General features: G+C 44.3%; 1 protein-coding gene across 1 annotated transcript in view; it reads right to left on the bottom strand.

Annotated features, from left to right (window-relative positions):
* Nucleotides 1–1,140: 1,140 nt before the first annotated feature.
* Nucleotides 1,141–22,275, bottom strand: part of LOC144146619 (cytochrome P450 3A31-like) — a 96,635-nt gene continuing 75,500 nt past the window's right edge. The window contains exons 8-14 of the mRNA XM_077678555.1: nt 19,775–19,865; nt 18,274–18,343; nt 13,809–13,917; nt 12,743–12,831; nt 5,278–5,418; nt 2,727–2,892; nt 1,141–1,338 (exon numbers count right to left, since the gene is read on the bottom strand). Coding sequence (XP_077534681.1) covers nt 1,252–1,338; nt 2,727–2,892; nt 5,278–5,418; nt 12,743–12,831; nt 13,809–13,917; nt 18,274–18,343; nt 19,775–19,865 — 753 coding nt within the window. The 3' untranslated portion in view covers nt 1,141–1,251. The remainder of the gene's footprint in view (nt 1,339–2,726; nt 2,893–5,277; nt 5,419–12,742; nt 12,832–13,808; nt 13,918–18,273; nt 18,344–19,774; nt 19,866–22,275) is intronic.

Raw genomic sequence — 22,275 nt, 5'->3', positions numbered from 1 at the left:
ATAAAGTTTTTCTCGGCTATAGGGCCATAGCCATCCGGATACCGTCTCTTGTGCTCGGCGTCGCTGGCCTCTCTTTCTTTTGCCCTGCCGGATCGTCGCTATGTCGACGCTTGAACACCACATCACTGCCCAAGTTGCCTTCCCGCGCCGCCGGGACAGCACGACGGCGATGGGTGCATCCGGCAGCGCGGGTACAGTGGTTCTTTTACCGCCGGTTGGGTAGGCTTCGTGCTCTCCTCGCCTCGTCGCTCCTGGCACCTTTGCGTGATCCGCTGCGGGAGTGTTCTATTCCCATTGGTGTTTCAGCACACGCGTCGCAAACGCGAGCCAGAGGCCTGTTTCTCCGGGAGATACCGCGACGTTTTCTTGGGATTTGTCGCTTGGTGCCCCTCGCGCTCGTTTTATTTTGTGGATGTGCAGACAATGGTTTGGAAGCTCATCTCAAGAGCTATTCTTCTTGTAAATCGCTGCTCACTTGTGATGGGACTATGCGAGTCAAAAAATTAAGAACAATGATTCGTAGTTATGTAAGGCCAGTTCCTGGCATAGTGTTGACCCAAGCCGATATGTACTACAGACACTTAGGGGGCTTGTTCCTCGCCTGAATGCTGAAGCTTCGGACGCAATGTGTGAATGGGAATTGTGCATTTTACCTCGCCTTTTTTGCCCCTAAGCAGTGTGTGCAGCACACACGCATGTTTATAGCCTTGGAGGCATCATTAGACATTTTTTTCAGCGCCGTCGGTGCAGCGCTGTTAACAAACAAGTTGGAGTCAACAAAAGGTAGCATGATTTACCGTCTGTTGGACCAGCCATACTTTTGTTGGAGCAAACTTACGTAGTGGTTAAACTATTTCTTCATTTTTTTACAACCCGGAATCGAGTGCAACACGATAACCAAAGTGTTTTTAGGTGTCGTATGTATGGAAGCAAAATCAATATCAAGAAGCAAACGTAGCAGAATATAAGGAAAAGTGACAATATTGGCAAATCTATACAAACGCAAATTAGCGCACCGGTTGACCGCGAAAAAAGCAGCTCTTTTACAAAAGCACCGCGCTATGACTTACGTTACACATAGGCAGAAGGGAATGATGTGAGGTCACAAGACGCAGGTAGAACGTTAACGCGGTAATTTTATTTGCCATATAAAAAACATCTCTTCCCGTCACCTTTGGTTATTCACGTGAAGCTTTGAAAAGGTCAAACGAGCATAGAAAAGCCATTGCGGCGGTCATTAAAACTGTCAGATCACATTGCGGGGAGCTTCTCGACCCGCAACCATATGCCGTTTTTGGGAATCATCAGAATGAATTTTGCATGAAAGCTTCCAGAAGTCTGAAAAACAAAAGATTACACACATGGGGTACATCTTTCTACAGTTACGTCAAACCGACTCCTACAAGAAAGTTCAAATGGAAAGTACTACTCCACGTTTTAACAACTTTCTTCACAACTCGAGATATAGAATTCACCAAAGTCCACTGCCATTTTTTTGTTCTTTCACATAAACTAACTGTATAATGCTGCTCGCAAAATACATGCACGTGCTGGATAAACATGGTAGACTGTTTTGTTTTTCTGGTACCTTTTTGAAGGGAACTACGAAATTCAGGGTAGATTATAAACAAAAACAAAAACATTTCCTAGGCTTACGAAGGCAAACTGTTTGTCCTTAAAATTTGTGCAAGAAATGTATCGGTCATTTTTCGAATTTTGAAAAAAACAGACGCGAACTTTGTGAGCAATAAAATGTTTTAATGTGTGGACATTGATAGGAAACAGAGAATTTTCTTGAGAGCTGTAGTTTCTGAATAGAACTATAGCTTGCCAGGAATCAGCAATATAAAATGTTTATTTTGTATTCCACTTTCAGGATGGCTACACTACGTTTACACTGCAACACTGTTGCTATATTTCAACCTTGATATCTATAACTGATTTAGCTACATCGACCCGCTTTAGATGAGCAGCTGTGATCAACAGGACCACTCGATCAACAAGGCTTTCTTTAACCCACTGTAAATTCAATAGATGGAAATCCTGTATGATGATATTCCTCAGCAGAGCGTAGTTTTCTAAGACACCTGCTAATGCGGGTATTGCGTTCAGGCTGCTTGGCAATCTAATACCTGATAGGTTTATTTGTTGGAGACTGTAGTAAATCCGGCACCTGTTCCTACAACATCGCCGGACGCCAAGGGCAGTTGGCTTATTTTTTCTTGTGTTCATACAAGGGGCAACATCAGCTGACTGCCGCTTGCCTACGTGGACCCTTTGGTCAGACATTGTTCGCATAAGACCACCAAATAAGTCCCGGAGTTCGTGAATGCGCGTGGAAAATTTCGGCAATTCAGCATCAATATTAGCACATCAATTTTCTCACTCACAGCTCTAAACCATTTATTCTTTCAAGTGGGCAAATAGGTTGACAATGGTTGAAAATTTGGCTAAAGACCATACATTTCAATGCGTTTCTGGACACGCCTATTTATGAAAATGTGCGGCAATGTTACGTCCGAAAACGCAAAGCGCAATGCACCGCTTTTGTTGTTTGAAAACTCATCTAATTACAACATCTATGTTTATCTGAAAACTAGCACAACTCCGACTCACTTTTCTGAATATTCAATTGTGTGAGCGGTCATACCTGTCTGCTATTAATCGATTCTATGCAAAGGCCATGTTGAGTGAAAATGAATAAAAGAGTTGGACAAAATGATTACCTTCGGCTCGCATTCATTCGGCGACAATTTGAGCCGGGAAATGAGCGTGGCTAATGAAACCCTCATTATCAACTCCGAATATCGCGATGCAAGGCAGTTTCTTGGGCCGGCTCCGAACGGTAGGTATGCCATCGGGTTTATTTTGAGCTTGTTTTCTTTGTTGAACCTGTTTCAAACAATGGCAGGTAGACCAGAGAGAGAAGAAGACAACATTAGTTGATTGAATGACACTTTTCACTGCAGTACCTAATTCAAAGAACACCAATTGCATGCCGCACTTTTTTTGAAGGGCTATCTGTGACAACAGAGGTACGTGACTTTTACACCGAAACTCTCTAGGCCTCTATGCCTACGAACGTCGCTAGGGGGCCCGAGCATGCACACGCATTCAACAACGGCTCCCAGTACTTTTGGCCATAAAACTGGAACATCAATATCCACGACATCGTGGGTTGCACCCGGCAAACCAGCAAAGCTTCCGGTTCATCTTCGTACCAGCTACAAGGCCGTCAGAGCACCCAACAGCCAAATAACAACAGCTGAAGACTCTGCCACGTCCGCGCAGTAGCTGGGACGTAATTGAATTGGGAAGTAAAAACAAGAGTACACCCCTGGGGCATACAACACGACGGGCATTTGACTTGCAAGACACAAACACGAGTGGGCGAAGCACTGATGGTAGCGTTCGTCAACTGCCTGCTTAGAGGCAATACCAAAATGAGAAATGACGCAAGCCCACAACAACGTTAGGGACTACAAAAGAAAGCCTGGAAAGGTACAGCGCGTGAATCGACAGCAAAGGAAACAGAAGTTAAAGAAACGTGCAACTGTAAAACGGGGGTGCTACATTTTTCTTGCATATATTCGTTTCGCACAGGGCTTCTACGTTATGTTACTCGGGTCATTCGTGTGGCCAGTGCTACCGCTATTCCTGCACTAAGGGGCTTGCGGTCAGCGTCCGTCATGTGAAGTCCCCTTTGGTAATTTAAACTTGCAAGGACTCGAGCTTTATTCTAACAACAACACATGAGGATGTCTATTTCCCTCTCGCGTCCTAGGCATCATACTATTTTCGCAATACAGTACCCAATCTGATTGAGCAATCAAGACATCAGACAGGACAAATTCGGCTTTTTTACGTCCACTTGCAAGCCTCCCGCCCACTTGCAAGCTTCGCAAGCACGCCCCCTCCTTCCACTTCTCCGTAAATCCACTTCCCTCCTTTCACCGGCACTGCCCAGCACGCATAAACCGGCAAGCGCTTATGTGGCCCTGCTTAAACGTGAAAGGCACCGGCAAATAACAATTGTGAAGGAGGGGACGGCGGTGGCGAAGGGAACGCCGGAGCGACGCCGAGCAAATGGGTATTCACACAAGGAAGAAATCCCCCATGTGGGTTCTTAGTGCGCGTCAGCTGAATCCTACGTCACGGAGTCTCACCGGCTTTTCCCTGGTGCCGAAGGTTAGAGGATGCGCTCGCTCGCCGCGAACGATCCTATCCTTGGCGGCGGAGGCGGCCGGATTCCGCAGTCTCGCCTGGCAAGTAACACCAACTAAACTTCTAGGCCCCACTTTACCGATAATCTTAAGTGCACAAAAAACAAAACACATGGACACAGAATACAAGGACAAGCGTTTGTCCTTGTATTCTGTGTCAGTGTGTTTTTTGGAAGGTTATGGAATTCAAACCAACCCTAACGCACTACTCTTCGTCAAGTAATTTCTAGGCACTGTATTTCTGTCGCTTGTTATTACGCTGGATGCGAAAACGCGACAAACACCGCAAACGCTCTGATTGGGAGCCGCCGATGGCACCACCATGGTACGGGGTGGTGAAGCGGCCATTTGCTTCAAAGCGACCATTTGCTTCCCTTGGCCAAAGTGCCACTCAAGGCACAAATACTGTTGCATGCACTTAAAAGGAGCTTTTATTATGGCTAAACATTGCACTGCGAATTGCTACTCGCAGTTTTTATTAACACGGCAATCAAATATTAGCGGCTGTGCTAAGCCTAAACATTTCTAGGTGGCCCACCAGCTGCTCCGCACGCAGGTCTCCCTTCCCTGTGCGCGCGTGCTGCGCTCGTTTTCTAGACGCAGCCAGAGGATTTTTTTGGGCAGCGAACGAGATATGTGTGGAGGAACTATTCAAAAGCAACCGCCGTCGCGGAATCACCGCCGCTACAGCATCTTTGCTCGGGGGATTAGAATAATCTGTTAACACTGATACCCCTCGACAGTTACATCCTCCGTGTGCGAGAAGTAGCTGGCCAAGCTATGGTCCGCCTACAGTGACGTCACAATCTCGCTTGGATTTCTCCGCTGGAAAGCTCCCTCGGGCGCATACCGCTTGATGCGGCTTCACCATCATGAAAACGAGGAGGCGGGTAAGACACACACTGCGTCTCAGTAAAAAAATGTTCATATAAAACGCATTGCATACAGAGCGTTATCTGTCTGGCCCCATAGTCAGCCGACACACATTTTGAAGAGGAGACATCTGGAATATAACAACTCACAAATAGCTGGCGGCCACTGCTATATACAATACCTCTCTGGGTCGAACTTTTCTGGCTCTTCCCAAAATCGGGGATCATAGTGCATCCTCAGCACCGGTGCTCCAATCACGGTTCCTTTCGGGAATCGCATGCCTTTGTACTCGTACTCTTCATCACAGGCTCGTTGCACAAATCTGAGAGAAGGTTTTACAACAACAAATGCATGTGAACATTTACGACGCGTTCTTTTGTGCGCATAAAAAAGCACACGCACTCCCAAAGCAAACGGGTTAGCTAAGTCAAGACATGCCTGCTCAGGACGTAACATCCTTTACTCGGAAGTAACTAGCTTGATGCGGGTACCGACCCAACCCATGTTGTGGGTTCTTTTTAGCCATGGTATTCTCATTTCAGCGGCTAAGGCGTTGTGCTGCTGAGCTTGAATAGGTGGGTTCGATTCCCGGCCTCGGTGGTTGCTTTTCTGATGGAGCCAAAAAGCAAAAAGCCTGTGTGTTCGAGATTTCGGTGCACTTGAAAATTCGCAGGTTGCCAAAATTAATCCTTAACCTTCCACTACAGCGCGCCTGATTACCTCGGTTGCGTTCGCGCGTTAAACCTTATAGTAAAATAATCAATTCTAGCAGCAATTAAATATTTGAAGCCCTTGAAGCTGTAACACTGGTCATCACGTTAGACCGGCGAAAATCACGACAGCCTACACAATGCTTAGATAACCTCAAGCACCAGTCAACATGCCTCAATAGCACAAGTTCAATAAGAGCCACTTTTCACGGCAACAAAAGTAAAACACCTATAGTTTAAATCATTTAGCTGACCCCTCGTGAGAGAAAAAGCTGGTACGAAATACGGGTAGTCAACCTCTATATAAATATTTAGTCATCCGCTGTAAAACCAGACAGCACAAACCAGTGGCGTATGCAAGATTTTGCTTCAGGGGGGGGGGGGGTGGAGGGAAGTTGGGGGGAAACAAAAGGGGGGCGGGCCCGCATTGAAAAATTGAGAAAGTATTAACAACGAAAAAGGGCAAAGTGATAATAAAAACAATCAAACAAACCAAAATTATTAAATCTAAAAAAATAACAAAAAAATAAACCCAAAAACAAAAATTGCTCGTGGTTGATCTATTCTTGAAAATCACTTCCCTCCCAAAAATTTGGCGGGGGGGAAGAGGGGGCTCACGGTTTCGGCTCCCTACTGCATACTCCAGTGGTACAAACATAATAAACACACCAAGTGTTCTTGTAAGCAAATTTGCTGCTTCCGGTTCGCGAAGAAAATCACCTCTGCGCAGGTAGATACCCCCGTAGCGACAAATATAAGACCTACACATAATAGATACTATTTCTAGGGGCGCTCACAATCTGGGTGCAGTGACAGAAAGTATTCTGCCTAGGTAGTAGGCTGATGAATCACCAGAAGCAAGACTACACACGTGGCGTGGATAGGACCAACTCTTACTGGGAAGGCTGAAGATTAGAAGGTTCCAAAGTATCGAAGGTGCATTGTTGCTCTCAACAGCCAATGAACCACAAAAAGTACATGAAAATTCTAAGCCTATTCCCAGCAGGAAGACCGAGCTTTAAAGAGGTTTGAAAACCGAACGCACTGCGGGGCAGATAAGTGCAGGAGGAGACGTCGCAGATTTTCCAAGCAAAGACAACGATCGAGCAAGTATTGGATGGCTGATCTGCCATGATGAGGAGTATGCGCCACATTCACCCCTTATAACTGCCTTTAAATGTGTAACTGCCTCCGACAAGCAGGAGTGTGGGGGCAGGTGGCATCTGCTGAATTGGACACTTGCCATATGCAAGGAGCAACCGGCCACACCGAAGCATGCTTCTTGTTGAAATGAACCATGTTCTTGCCAAGGCGTCTTAACAGCTGCGCTGACACGAAAGAAAATAGGAACCAAAGGGGTCATTCAGACAAAGTGGAAACGAGTGGCCAGCCTGTCAATGTCTTATAGTGCGACGTATTTTCCACAAACATGAAAATTCAAAAATGAGAAAGTATCTTGTAAGGAATCTCAACACAAAACAAGGGTAAACATAAAACGTAAAAGGTTACTCAAACTAGAACAGTACAAGTCACATTCCGGACACCTTCAGCTCCAGGATATGCTTTGTTAATAGCTGCGTCGTATTTAAACTGCCAGGAGCAATACCCTTGCGCACATCGGCACAATATGGGGTGGCTGCTGCCCCCACTCGCCACTAACCAGCGGGCTTTCCCAACAGAGGACGTCGAGCGCGCAAAAAATGCTACAATAAAAAATTACCAACCACCCTGAAAAAAGGGCCTTCAACACAGAGGACTTTAGAGCCTTCTCCCCGCATCTTTGTGCCAGAATTCCTTTAATCGAGTCCAACGTGATGACAAATTCGAAGGAGACTACACTCTCCCGTTTGTGGAGCACGAGTTCAGGTTGGAGGCGTACCGTACAGGAACTGGTAAACACCTCCTCATCTAAAACCTTCCCTCCGATGTTCCTCTCACTCGCGATACGGGCGACTTGTCGAGTTACGAAAGAATGGCGTTCCTGATTTACGAGGCCGATCGACTCGCATTTCTGCAGGGTGTGGGCAGCGGTCTCGGGTAGTTCGCGAAATGAATGGCAGGTGCGCCCTACAGGAGCAGTAGCGTGCTTGTTCCTTCAAGTTCTAGTAGGGACCCACTTGGTGCGAAGCCTCAGTGCCGGGATCCGCTTGCCGTCATTCCAAATCTTGGAATCATGATACAGCCACGGGTTTGCCAGCTGCATGCCGAGTACGTGCAAACAGATCGTTGATGCTGTAGCGGTCCCTCATTATATTACGCCACCTCGCCGTATCCCTTTTGGCGGCCGCGACTACCAACTTGCGGTCAGTAACTCCATTAAAAAGGTGAAAAAGCGCGAAGACCCGGCTGTGACTGCTACTTCGAATTTCGACAGAGAGGAAGTTGACGGCACTATCGGCCAACCTGACTAGTAGGCATGAAGATTTGAATTAGACCGACTGCGCAGAGCTTTCAAGCTGTAAGACGCCGAACCCTCCATTCCTAGAAGGTAACCAGATTTGGCTACTGGGGAACCCCATAGGCAGGTGCAGGAATTCCTGAACACGCTGACCAAGGATTTTATCCAGCCGCCAAGCTTCATTCAAGACATGTAATGTATTCGAAGTCATGTACTGGAAGGCCGGAACAACGTGGTGTCTAACACATTGAAACTTATGGAAGGTCTTCAAAGACGCTGAGGCTACGAGGTCGAGAAGGTGCGTTGAATGTGCGTTCGGATTTTTATTCACAAAAAATTCCAGACCACGATAATTTATTGGTTTATCTGCGGCAACAGCAGGAAAACTGCAACCAAAAACCCAAGGAGCGAGGAATCACAGATATATCCCGGAGTGTCATAATTCACACGCCAGTCGAAGTACTGTACTTTGGTGGGTTCATGACCAAATCAGCATTGTGAAAATACTCTTACATGGAGCGTAGCAATCGCTGGAGGCCTATGAAGGAGTCAGATAGCAGCAGAATACAATCCGCAAAGGCAAGAACTGATATACAATCACCATCCAGTTGCACACCGAGATCCGTGGCATGCAACTTTAGAGGAGATAATTCATATCGCAGTTTAAAAGGAAGGGAGGCAATGAATCGCCCTGCTTTATTCCTTTATTTTCTGGGACTCTCACCTCATTCCTTACTGCCCTTCCCACCAGACGAGACACCGTAGAGGAATGTCTGTCTATTTCCCGGTCCAGAGACTACAACTGCGCTGGAACGTTACGAGATTCAAAAACTTAAAGCTCACATCACGGTAGAAAACAATCAACCGCCTTTTAGAGATTTATTCTGCCAGCAAAGAGGGTCTGCGAGATCTCTTACTAAGCCGGAGAACTGTTTGACCTCTGAACATATTTCAGGAACAGCTGCTGCCACGAGAGAAGGCGAATTGGTTGGTGTGAAACGGTCTGTATTCAACTAGCCGACTGACCACAAGTTTGAAAAAGAGTGTCAGAAGAGTATGAGAGCCAGGTATGGATGTGAAGTCCCAAGGCCCCTTCGGGCAAGGCATTTCGGGGCGAGCGCAGTCTCGGACTGTTAGCTCTAACGGAATTACTGCGTAAGCTCACCAGTTGCTCGCGAATAACGCCAATATTGCTCGAGAAATCTTGAACAACTGTTTCACGGGGATACGATCCGGGTCGGGTGCACCATTGTCGTCCAAAGACCTCAGCGCATGTCCAACTTCATAGGTCGAGAAGACATCCTCGTATACTCTCAACTAACAGAACGGCAAGAATGGGATGCCTACTGGACTTGACATACCAAAAAAGTGGATCGTAGAGTAATTAACTACAGACCTTATGCAAGCATCTGGAACCCCTCGATAAAAACAAGTGGTCACCTAACACCTTCGGACCTAATCCGCCAAAGCGCTGATATTCCCTGCGTGATGCATGGTGCCTTTGCGACTTGTTACCAGACAAATTTAGAGCTGGTGGCTTGGGCCGTCTTTTCGAAGAACTCTATTCAACATCGAGATTCCTGTGTACCTTACATACGTCAGAATACAACACGGGTACTTCGGTAACCACAGAAGTCAAGTACAAGTCTAACACAAGGTCACGCAACACTGCACGAGCGTATTCAGCACTCAAGTGAAGAGGGCGGTACTGCACGATGTGAAGGAAGGCAAGATAGAAGGATGGATGGTGTATTCGCCACAGAGCTGTAGGACGTCGGGGCAGCGTACAGTGTGACGAATGTGGGGCATCGCCGATACATAACGTTAAGAAAACTCTTTATGCATCGTTTTTCTTCTCATGATGGCCTAACCGACCTTTAGCTCAAGATGGCAAGCCGACAATTCAAACGGATTTACGTGTTATGAGAGTACAGAGGTCGTAGAGTGGGGCGCACTGCGTGTCTCTAGCCGGGCTTCCCGCAATTTCTGAACCAGAAGAATCATAACACCGCACAAAAACTTTGAGCTAATCAAGGATGAAGCATTCATTTTTCGACTATAAGGAATACTCTCAACTTCCTGGCAGCCATTCACAGAGAAATATCTCAATATTTGTATACTAAAGACATTTCTACGTATGAGCAACGCAGACCTGGGTAGTGGGAGCGCGAGAAACAGCATTAGTGCGAATACAAGGGGTGGAGCTATTGGGAGTACGTCCATCTGGCTTTATTGCTGTTTGCCTGGGGGCCATGATAACATCGTATTACGGAATGTACCCTCGTATTTGCTGTCACAGTAACCTCCCCGACCGGAAACCTGACAGAGCTGTTGCTCCGCTATAGTCCTCAACCAGCGACGAGCTCTTACTTTTACAGTTTTGCTTTTGTGTGATATCACCGATGCCATCGGTTGGTCCGGTGGTGGACATCACAAACCCGATTTTACTCGTCTCGCAGCTATTATTCGTAACGCGATGACGTCTCTGTTTGCGCTATGTTACATGCTGCCGTAGCGAGATTTACTGACACGTCTCATCTAATGCCCGAGTAAAATCAGAGCTTCCAAGAACCAGGAATGTTCATAAAAACATTTCTAAAGTGAATTTTATGAGGAATGACTGTATTGTTTTTTTCAGAATAAGGTCCATTGTCACTTGAAACATAGGGCACCAGAAGGATTGTCGGCCCTACCTTCAGAAATCATTTATCCCTCAAAGAAAGCAAACCTCTACTACTGAGCGTCTAAGTGCTTCTTTCCGTTTTAGTTGTGTCTGCAGCTCATTTGGTTACATTTGTTTGCACTCAAGCAAAACGTGACGAATTTACAAAGGCATAATTTTTCTGACAAGTGATGACCACACCGAATAAATGAGGTCCAATTCAAAATAAACGAGACCATTTTTGTGGAGCAAACGAAATATTTAGCACCACTAGGCGCTACTTCGTGACGATAATATACCAAAATTATTCGGATTTGATGGGTAGAAATCGTGAGTCGCCTGGGTGGTTTTTGATGCGGTGTATTTGTTTTGCCTCCGACGTGTGATTAGACGTTTTATACTTGAGAGCACTTCTACATTCGCAAAAAAACTAGGTGCAAGAGTACGCATCGCTCTTACTTTATCAGCAGTGCCGGGGGCGACCGAAATTAACGAAATATAAACTTTCTATACGAAACCAATAAACGGTTCAGTGAGCTAACGAGCCGACGGCGCAAGCCAGTAACTAAACCCACGTGACTGCAAAGAGGTGCGCAGCGCGTGCAGTGCATCAGAAATAAAAGTTGAGCCAGTTTTTCCGGAGATAACACGCGCGTTTTTTAGAGGGAAATCAGTGAACATCACAAGAGACGAATGCGGACTGACAGACGGGTGACATTAAAGGGACCCTGAAGACACAACAGAAGGTGGTTTAAATAGATAGATTGACATCCCCAGAAAACGAACATCATGGTATCTAGGGTAGTACCTTCAAAAAAATCTCGTAAATACTAAAAATGAAGATATCAGTTGCCAAGCAAAAATTACGTAAATGACGAGTGGGCGGATGTGCCAAAAGTCACGTGATGAATAACACAACGAGAAGCGCGCGCATGCTGTCAAAGAAACATGTAAGATCTTTCTTTGAACGTTAACCTTCACAACTGATAAACAATTATAAATTTGCAGGTATATATAAAGCCCTGCCGGCATTCTCAAGCTGCAAAGCTGCGAAGCTGGTGGTGGTTGCGAAGGTTTTTACAGCCTAGGCGCAATCACATGTTTTTACCTCCTTGTTTGCATCAAAGCGGCAAGTAGCCCGTCAGTCTTTTACGGTTGCAATCGTCTGTGGACCGGAATTGTTGTCTGAGAGAACAACCTTTTTTGCCCTCACGTAGCGCTGTCTTCCCGAAGTTGTGCAGCCAGGCCGGCGGGCGAAGATGTGTTTGTGTAGAGATCACGTTCGCCTCGCGATTAAATGCGGCGTGCTCGTGCCTATTGACTGTGCTTACTCTGTCCAATTATTACTAACGGTGATTTGGCTTCGGGACAAAAAAAGCCATATGGCTAGCTACGCCAAGAAGGCTAGGAAGGTCGCTAGCGGAAATGGCGCTACCCACGGCGGCCCGCGATGACAGCTACAGATTTCCCTCTAGTATATATTAATATGAAACTCAATCGCATGAAGGGCAGTTCGGGATCTACAGGCGAACCGATAACGAGGTGACGAAGAAGGCAGGAAAGAAAGCCTGCAGCAGAAAAACGGGTTGTTTTGGAACCATGCCGTAAGCACTGCTCCCGTGCACACTTAATGGGATCTCCACAAATCAAATCCTTTCATTTTGATTTTTTTGCTGTATAATATTGTGTCAACATTTTTTTTGTACATGATTCTACACCGAAACTCGAAAGCAAGGCTCACCGCAAAGCTTGAAAAGGCCACTCGTTGCGCCTAACTAGGAGGAGCACTCCGCGCAATACATTATGCAATATTAATTTCCAATTCAGCATTTGTTCAAAGTGCTAAGGTTTCTCTTTATTTTGAAATCATTCTTACCCGTGGAGGGATGGATACATCCGCAGCGTTTCTGATATGACTTGGCCAAGATATTCCATGCCACATATGTTTTCGTACGTGATATCCCCCTGCAAAGAGTCCGTAACAAATTGTTGCCAAGGATTATCAGATACTTTACTGCCCCAAAGTTTTCTTTTGGAACCGTAATGAGCTACTTTCAAAATTTTAAGAGCAATGCGCTCTGAGAAGTAATATTAAAAAAAATAAACGCTCCCACCCTCCTTCCCACCGGCAATAAATATTTTGTCGCCACGTTCACGAAAACATAGTGAAAAAAGTCAGTATATTGTTGTAAATGCTTCTTGAGCACGATGCGCTAATATTGGCCAATTTAGGGATTGCACGTTTACTTCACAGGTACTCATTTTCATCACCAAAGAGGTAATCATCTTGTGTCGCGGAAGCGCTGGCGTCGATGCGGTGCCGCTCGTAAAATGATTGGTCGATTCGAGGAGCGGGAACGTCGGATCTGTTGGGGATCCGCCGATGGTGCTGTATTCAGTACGTCCCTGCTCCTGCGCCAGGAATGCGTTCCGAGCGCCTGACAGCCGCGAGGCTCCCGAGTGCGACCACTTCGCAATGAGTATGCCACCGCCTATCATGGCGGACATAATTGCATTTTGAACTCATCTACCAGTGTGTAGGGACTTTACAAGTTCTCATCTTGGTCATCGTATTGTACTTCTAATCGTAAAATCTACGAGACCTCATCTTTTGAACAATGGAGTAGTCAGATTGGTGGCGCCTGTGATTTCTTGAACGCAGGTGAAACAAACTTGTTGGCTTTAAATTTGCTGGTCATTTGCAAATATGTTCTCTTCAAAGTAAACAAATGCATGCTCGTGTTCTCATACTTTTTACAATGAATGGGCCGTTAGTGCAGAAAGTAAGTCTGCTGGAAATGTCTGGATGTAAACGACAAGTGATGTGAAATCAAAGCTGCAAATGAAATATGAAAACATGCTTAACTTAGCTTTTTTTTATTTTCTAGTCATTGTGGTCAGTCATTTTCAAAACCGAGAAGCAGAACGACGATCTTACTCACATCTTTTTCTATTGCGAGCTGTACTTCCTCTCGAAGGCGATCTTGGACATCTTGGTGAAGCGCCAGCAAGTACATGGCAAATGACAAAGGCGTTGCCACTGCATCAATGCTACAAAAAAAGACAATTCGACACCCCACCGTGTTACGCACTGTTCCTATCCGAACGAAGGAATCAATGAAAGCTGCTCCGAGGAGGCGATGGCATAAGTCAGGAGGGATGCGGGCTACCTTCGCGCGTATTTGCTTTATTTAGCTATTTATTTTTATACATATACCGTAAGGGCCCGTGGGCCTTACAAGAGGGGGGACTAAATTATACACAGAAAAAAGCTGTTCTTGACAACACAGTTCAAAAACTCAACCACATCAACAATAGGAACTACAACACAAAAAAGAAAAAAATAAAACATTTTAGGCACAATAAGCGCCGAACACCGGAAATACAAATATGAAACGGCGAAATAACTCCATTAACATCATAAATATTTATTTTCAAGGAAGGCTGAGAGAGCAGATTGAAACGATGAAGTCGGCGTCAACACGGCTATGTGGGATGGCAATGAATTCTATTCGGCGATGCTGAGTAGAAGCGGGGAATTGGGATAAGCGATTGTTCTAACGAATATAGGGTTAACTTTATGCCCAAGATCAAAGCCAGATGAAACGTTTGGGGCGGCACGAATGCGAGTGAGCGCAAACCGGTGGGTGCTTTGATACAGAGAGTGGAACTATGACAGCCTGGAAAATTTTTTGCGCGTTGGAAGGGGTGGAAGGGCAAGGGATTTTGTCAAGGAAGATACACTGTGATGCCGATAGTATGGGGATAAAATTAGCCTTGCAGCTTTATTTTCAATGGAGTCTAGCAAGTTTGTAAGATAAAGATGGTGGGGGTGCCATATTATTGACGCACACTCAAACAAGGTCTCAATTAGCGAAAGGTAAGCCTTAAGCGTAGTGTCAGAGTTAGTCTGCCGTAATCAATGCTTTAATTCAAAAGTGATAAGAGACGCCAATGTCACCTTTTTGCGTTATAACCTTGAAAAACAAAAGCACTTCTTCTTTTATTGAAATATTTGGTATAATATAAAAGTGCTGAAGACGACTTTGTCTATTTTTAAATACGTAATGTTGGTAATAATAACGGTAATATTATTACGAAACCTGCGGCTTGTGTTCCTCAAAATGTCTGCTATGAGGCTGTCGTCTGCGTTGGCATTGCGTTTGGGACCACGCCACCGTCCCAATTTTATTCATTTAGACGTCTTGTTACACTGCTCCGTAAGCTGTCTACCAAGCTGTTCGCGAATTGGAACACCGCCAGGGTCTCCTTTGGCCGCAATAGTTCCCTTGGTATGTTTTAGTTTTTATTCTAAACCACACCGCTGTCTCACTAGCTTCCGGCCGCCGTTCATGTCACGCGAAACGTCATGAATTGGCGAGAGTAATAAAATCCACTTTTTAATTGGTAATTTCTCGGGTATTAAATCATCTTTTGCCGCCGAATAAAGGTGGGCAGTGCTAAGGGGCAGTTGAACTTTCATCTGAGCCGGACGTGCTATTTAATTTTACTGTCCATTTAACAGAAATATACAGGTTAGTAGTTAAAGTAAATTTTATTGATACATGAAAAAATTGACCGCATCGCTGGAAATGTCCCAAGGCGACAGTCTTCTCCCGCTCCTGCCACGTAACCGTCTCTACTGTCTCATCCTCCAATCTCTCATGCTGCCCCGCTCTTGTCTCGCTACACTAATTGGAAATTTGCTGAATTCAAATTTCGCGCGTTTGTACTCTAAGCGCGCAATCTGTTGGCCACTCCAGCCCCAAGAATACGAGGCTTTGGCACGAGCCTTTCTTGCATGCTGTTGTAAAACACTCTTTTCACTGCGCTTTTCATAACTAGCTATCGCAACAATCGGAAACACTGATGTTTTTAAGTAAAACCATAGGTCAAATTCCAGGTATGGTTTGAAATATATATCAAATGTGATTATTGTTTTCTTTTTGTTAACATTTTGACAAATCTGAAGCATGTATTTAGATTAAAAAGAGTGACGACATTTTATCTAGATAAAGGCTTCGTTGCAGGAATTGTTTAACATTGGTCGGGTGGCTTAATCGATAGAGCGACTGGAAGATAGACGAAGAGTTGCGCGTTTGACTAGCCCAACAAACATAAACGTCTCTACAAGTAGCCAAGTAAATGTCGTGTGCAACATAAGAATAGGGGTTTCTCAGCAAATTTTTTGATTCCACTCTACCCTGACACAAACATAACGCGGGAGAAAGAGTACACCATAATGGCTAGAAAAATAAAACTTTTCTGACAAACGTCTTCAGAAAAGGGCTGCCCAACCACACTTGGCCGTTTCGTGGTTGCATTCTAATTCATTTTGATATTGTTCACCTCATACAATATATGTGTAAAAGTAAATGGTGCCAATTGCGTCCACGAAATATTGTCAACATATATCAATGTAGGCTTCTGCTGCGATATGTTTATAGGCAGGTATTTTTTTAACTTTGTGCAGGCAGCGCCTATGCCACTTGTTTTCCTTTTGGTATGCACTTTTTCACAACTTCTGACATTTAGGGCCTGTTTTTTCCGTTGTATGACTGAGTGGTCGAGCTCGAAATAGAATTTAGGAATGTCTAAATTACCTCTCACTTATTTCATTCCTTTGTATGTGATACAGTAATACCACCTGGATCTCTCTTTCACCTCTTGCGGCACCGGCGTTCAACTGCAGTCTCAATGACTAGGTTGTTCTTTCACGTCTGCTCAGAACACAACGCCACCGTCAAGTCGCCTCAATGAGAAATGCTGCCTTTATTGAAAACAAAATTGAATTTTCCGTAACCCATTGAAAACTAAAACTCTCGCAAGACAAATGAAACCTTGCATAATAGGTCACATTTCAAAATTTGTTGTTTTTGTAATTGTTTGACAAAAATACGGCGAATTCTGATAATGGTGTTATCTAGACCAGTTGTATTTTGCAGAATATGTTTTGCATAACACATGCTGTGCTGTCCTCATCAACGTAATGTTCATTTCACTGGTATTTAACCCGTAGATACGCCTTCAAATTTTATAGCTTGAGAAAACTATGAGTTTTAATAAAGATAAATAGTTAATAAACTGAAATACCAGTAAAACATACAGCTTATTCCAATTAAAGAATGATTCAGATTCAACCATTCGCAAAACGAAAATTGGGCACGCGCATTTGGCTGCAACGCACATTCAAACACCTGTATATTTTTCTCGTGTAGTGCTAAATAGTATTAACGCTGCAGCGATTAGGCTGCACCCAGGAGCAGCCGTGAAGTAGGTTAACCACAATCCCCCAGTCAGGTCATTCATAACATTGGTAAGTTTTTTTGCTCACCAGTTCTGTCTCCACCCAGCTTTTACTACAGCTATCTCCCTTTCACTACCAGCGTCCACCTTATCCCACTTTGGGCACAAATAGGTTAATCTATAAATGAGACACGTTACATATGCAAAACGGGTAGTGTGTTCATTTGGAATAAGGTGCTGAAAGTAAAAATCTTTACAACTAGAATACAGAAAGCACAAGTGTTTACCTATATTTACCGATAAGGCCCCGGGAATGTGGTCTAAAATGGCGTTACCCGCAACCGTCCTCTCAAAGTGATCATAATGATTCGAGATAATATGCTGTGTTGTTTCGAAGGAATACCTCATAAGTAATTATTTACATAGTTCATATCTCAATAATTGACAGAAAGTTAAGCGTTCAACCGAGAACTCTTTTACGTGTCCAAATATTTGAAAACGTATCGCACTTATAATAAAAGTAACGTTACAGCTGAGTCATCCGCGAGTTACCGAATATGGGGCCGTTGAAAAGTTTTTGCACAACTCTAGTGCATTGTAAAACAGGTGGTTTGCTAATCCAATTTCACTTTATGATATGATTTAGATCAGACTTTGCCTTATTATTTGGTGTATTTCACGCCAAAGCAAATCAAATCTCACGGCAAATAACAGGCCAACTAAAATATTACCTACATTGATGTTCCAAATTTGCATATTTATGCAGTACCTCTTTAGGCCAAACTTTATAGCAGCAAAAAATAACATTTGTAGTATCAAGCATGGTCTGAATCATTCACACAATTAGCCGTTATACGTCAAATCTCAGCGTAGGACCCACCCGTCATACCTTCAAAGCCTCCTACAAAGATAACCTTCATTTACGAATGTAAAACAAATGCGTAAAACTAATGTGATATGCCTAAATTGGACCAGTACAAATATCCCCATTGTTCATGCCAAATATAATATTTATATACGAGGAGAAATAAATTTGCCGCCTATTTCTTCAATAAAACATTCCTTAGTACACCCGAAAGAAGGTAGGCATGGTTGTATTTTGTAGTGACAAGAGAGATTAATTTAACAGTGGACGGCCCTTGGCGGCAGGATTATACTTACGCAGCAATAACAAATAGTGTGCCGTTTGACAAGGTGCGCGCGACGCATGTCGAGTGCACGTTTTTGTCAGCTGCAACAAAGGAACAAATAACTGGAATTAGTGGAAAATAGAATAACACATTATATTCAGACGTACTAGTACGCCCCGCAGTCAAACGTAAACACTTATTCGCCCCACGCAAGCTTTACACTGAAATAATTTGGCTTAAAAAATATGGCCGGAGATAGTTTTTTCACAATGAAACACAATGCCTTTTTGGATGCTATAAACAGGCGCTGGGATTTGTGCAGGTACCTAAAACCACCCAAAAAGAAATTCGAACATGATTATACCAAATTTTAACGGAACCCGCCGCGGTGGCTCAATGGCTAAGGCGTTGCGCTGCTGAGCACGAGGGCGCGGGTTCGATTCCTGGCCGCGGCGGCCGCTTTTCTGATGGAGGCGAAAAGCAAAAACGCCCGTGTGTAAGAGATTTCGGCGCACGTTAAAGATCCCCAGGTGGTCAAAATTAATCCGGAGCCCTTCACTACGGCGCGCACCATCGCCTGCGTTGCGTCGGCGCGTTAAACTCCACAATCAATCAATCAATCAATCAATCACTCAATCAATCAATCAATCAATCAATCAATCAATCAATCAATCAATCAATCAAATTTTAACGGAACCTAACTGTATATATAAACCCTTCGAAAACATTTTTAACTGACATACTTGCAACGAACCATACAATGACTCTCCACATATTTAAAACTGGTTGTACTCCCATTTCGGCAATAGGTTTTGGTAATTATCATTCTTTATTAGCGGAAAATGTGGTTAATGAGCCGCAAAGCCAGAAGGGGAAAGTCAGCTGCAAGTAATTTTGACACGTGTATTTTGCCGCCACTTATAATTATTCGACGATCCCACATCGATTAGTTCTTGGTGAGAAAAAAAGCTGCGCTTGGCTAATTGGTTTTGCTAATGTCCGAAAGAGCATCGATTGTTTCATTTAGCATAGGTGCGTCTGGCTCGGGAAAATTTTAGAGCTTGGCAGAACGCAATTTTTTGTATATCTGCTTCTACATGTGTATGTGACACTGGGCTACGGTTCAGACTAGCAGTGTATACCTCCGGGTACATGCACAAATTGCTTCTCATCAACAAACCTACTGCTCATGCAGTATATATTTAGGCCAGTATGGCTCAGAGAAGTTCTCACTGTTCAGTGCCCTTTTGTATACGCACATCAAGTTTTTCTACGGTATATAACCGTTATGCCGACTGAGACCCATTAGGCAGACCAGAAAAAAAGACTCTTTAAAACAAAATGAATAAGGCTGAATAAAATACGGAATGAATGAATAAATTGAGATTTCAAGACTATTTGACTATTTGCTAGCCTCAGAATGAACAAACTGTTTGTTTGTTGATATTATATCCCGGCTATGACAGCCAGACTTCCAGCGATTGCGTTTTAAAGATAAACGTACTGGAACTAGCGTATGATTTCCAACTCACATGCTGGCTTCTGAATGGGGTTCTTATTTATTGAAGGACTGTTTTCAGATTCCGCGTTGAGTAGTGTTTGCAGAAGGTCGGCCTTGTTATCCTGTGTGAAAATAAACAAAGCGTAACTTTCAGCGGCAGGTGAAGCTTGCCTAACTGGAACGTTTACAGCCAAACAAATGTAGCATGCATCATTCAAAATTTCAGGATAACAAAATAAGTTCAATTTTATAAACAACACGCTCTTGTCACGCCCGTTTTACACAGCCCTTCTCGTGGTCGAGACCATAGTGTTACCCGCGAATATTTTTGACTGTTATTACTGAGCTCTAGAACAATATAAAAGTCGCAAGTACATTAAAACCAAAAACAATCTTAAGTGTGCGTATGCTCTTGATTGCGGTATTTTTTTAAAGAAATGCTTTCCCACTCAACATCATTCAAAACAATTTGTGCTATTGCAAGTTTCCAGGCTTCCAGCTCGAAAGCTTTGCCTTTATTTGCAATCGCTTTCTTCCCTCCGAGTCGCACTGCTGCGGTAGCACGGAACATGCCGAAGGTGAAACGAGTCCTTCGACTGCACATCAGGCCCAGCGCCGGCTGAGCCACCCGTGTGTGCTAGTCACTGCAGGCGAGTCACCTGACTAGGCAAAAGTGTAAAAACTGCTTCGCCGGTGCTTGGTCGTTCTGTGTCACTATCGATGGGCGCCCCCTGGACTGTCTGTGCGTGACCTACAGAGTGATCACACCAATGAAACCAGCCATCCAGTAGATATAATCACAGGGGAACCTGCTAAATCCCGCGCAGAGGCAAACTTTAACAAAACACGTTTAGAAAGAATAAACCTCTGCCGCTTTCTTGATCTCTGTCGATCTTATTAGTACCTTCGCTCAGTTTTTTTTCTGTGGCTCTCATACTCAAGAAAAAAGGTATTTTAATGAGGCACAACCATTTCACTTTAGCCCGTGTAGCCAGTTTATTAAATGGTTTATGGTAAGAAGAACAAAATGTTGATAAGATCTATTTATATATTTAAAAAACGAGGATGGCAATGCATCCTCCATGACGTAGTGAATGGAAAGCGTTAGAGTTCATTACCGAACGAGTGTGCCGGTATTGTGGCCGGCGACATTGCGCGCAGACTCGCTGTGGACTACAGCTTTCCTGAATGAGACAGCGGAATGACTGTACCGCTATTCCCTTGCGAAAATAACGCCATCTTCGAATCATAACCATCTTTTATGTTTGTTATTTTTCTTATTCGTTGCCATTTCTGACAGAATGTGTCAATCTTTCTTGATAGGCCCGCATATAGTGTTACTGTGCTGTGTCCGTAACGTTGAGGCTTACAACTTAACATGAAGCGTTAAGTTCATGGCATGCTGACCTGCCAGTAGTGGTTCACGACACAACAGCTTTAAGCATATCGCTTGACCTAACGTCAGCAGGGTCAACGCCACCCGTATATAATTGCCTGCCCGGTCATCCGCTTTATACTGTGTAGAGCATAACACTAGTCCGGCTTCAAAACCGTGTTGTGGCGTGCGCAATTCCGTGTCCCGCCTTACAACATCCCACCGGAGACCACGAGGACGTACGAGGGCCACATCGCGAAGGCTGTACAGATGTTGTGAATTGATTTCTCTAGTCACCACAAATCATCGCTACTTATCGGGTACGTTCCCAAGAAGGAAGCACACACAAACAGAGGGTGGGATACGGCAGGACGGAGCCATACGAAAGTGTCTCTTTGGCCATTCTCGGCTGACGCGATAAGCAACGACTCACCAGGCGGCTCTGTCTAGGTACATACCCACGTTCTGAGCTACATTTTTGGTGAGGCGGACACCACCCTTTGACTGCCGGTTTCAAGGAATGCCCCCTGATAGTGCCCCATCTGCATTCTTTCACCTGGAGCCATCGACCTGTACTGGCGCGAGGCAGGTGTGCTGGTCTTCCATTATGGTGGCTCTGCTTTTGATTCTTATCCATTCCCTAAATTCAAAATTTTTTTTTTCAACTTACTTGCTAACCTTTTACCATTATTCTGCCCTCGTCACAGTTCGGCCATGTTTCCTTCCGAATGCAGATTTTCTGCTACCAAGTAAAATAATTTTTTTCCTATATTAAAAGCGTTATATGCTAAATCGCACCATATTCCGTGGTAAGTGCCGAGTTTCGCTATCACGACATAATTGTTACATCCGAGAACAGTGGAATATTTTACAAATACTATGATTACGTGAGGCATTTACTGTAGGCGAACCTCTGGTCAAGCATTCTGAGTATCTGCAGAAGCTGTCGGTGATCAGGCAAATAAGTGTTTTTGCCGCATATTCTTGATAATCAAGGATAGAAAATAAATGCTAAAAAACCACTGAAATCACCAACACAGCCACACCAACAATATGGTGGTAGCGCAACCAGAAATCGACATTTTCAGATTTGAAGTATTAGCCAACTTTGTTGCGCGACGCACCTTTTATTTTGGTATTAAATATTATGCTTCAAT

The sequence above is a fragment of the Haemaphysalis longicornis genome, unplaced genomic scaffold, assembly GCF_048455015.1.
Source record: "Haemaphysalis longicornis isolate Haplotype H1 unplaced genomic scaffold, Haemaphysalis longicornis Haplotype H1 scaffold_7, whole genome shotgun sequence".
In the NCBI taxonomy this organism is placed as follows: domain Eukaryota; kingdom Metazoa; phylum Arthropoda; class Arachnida; order Ixodida; family Ixodidae; genus Haemaphysalis; species Haemaphysalis longicornis.
Note: the sequence above shows the minus strand (reverse complement) of the source record. Positions and strands in the feature narration are given on the sequence as shown.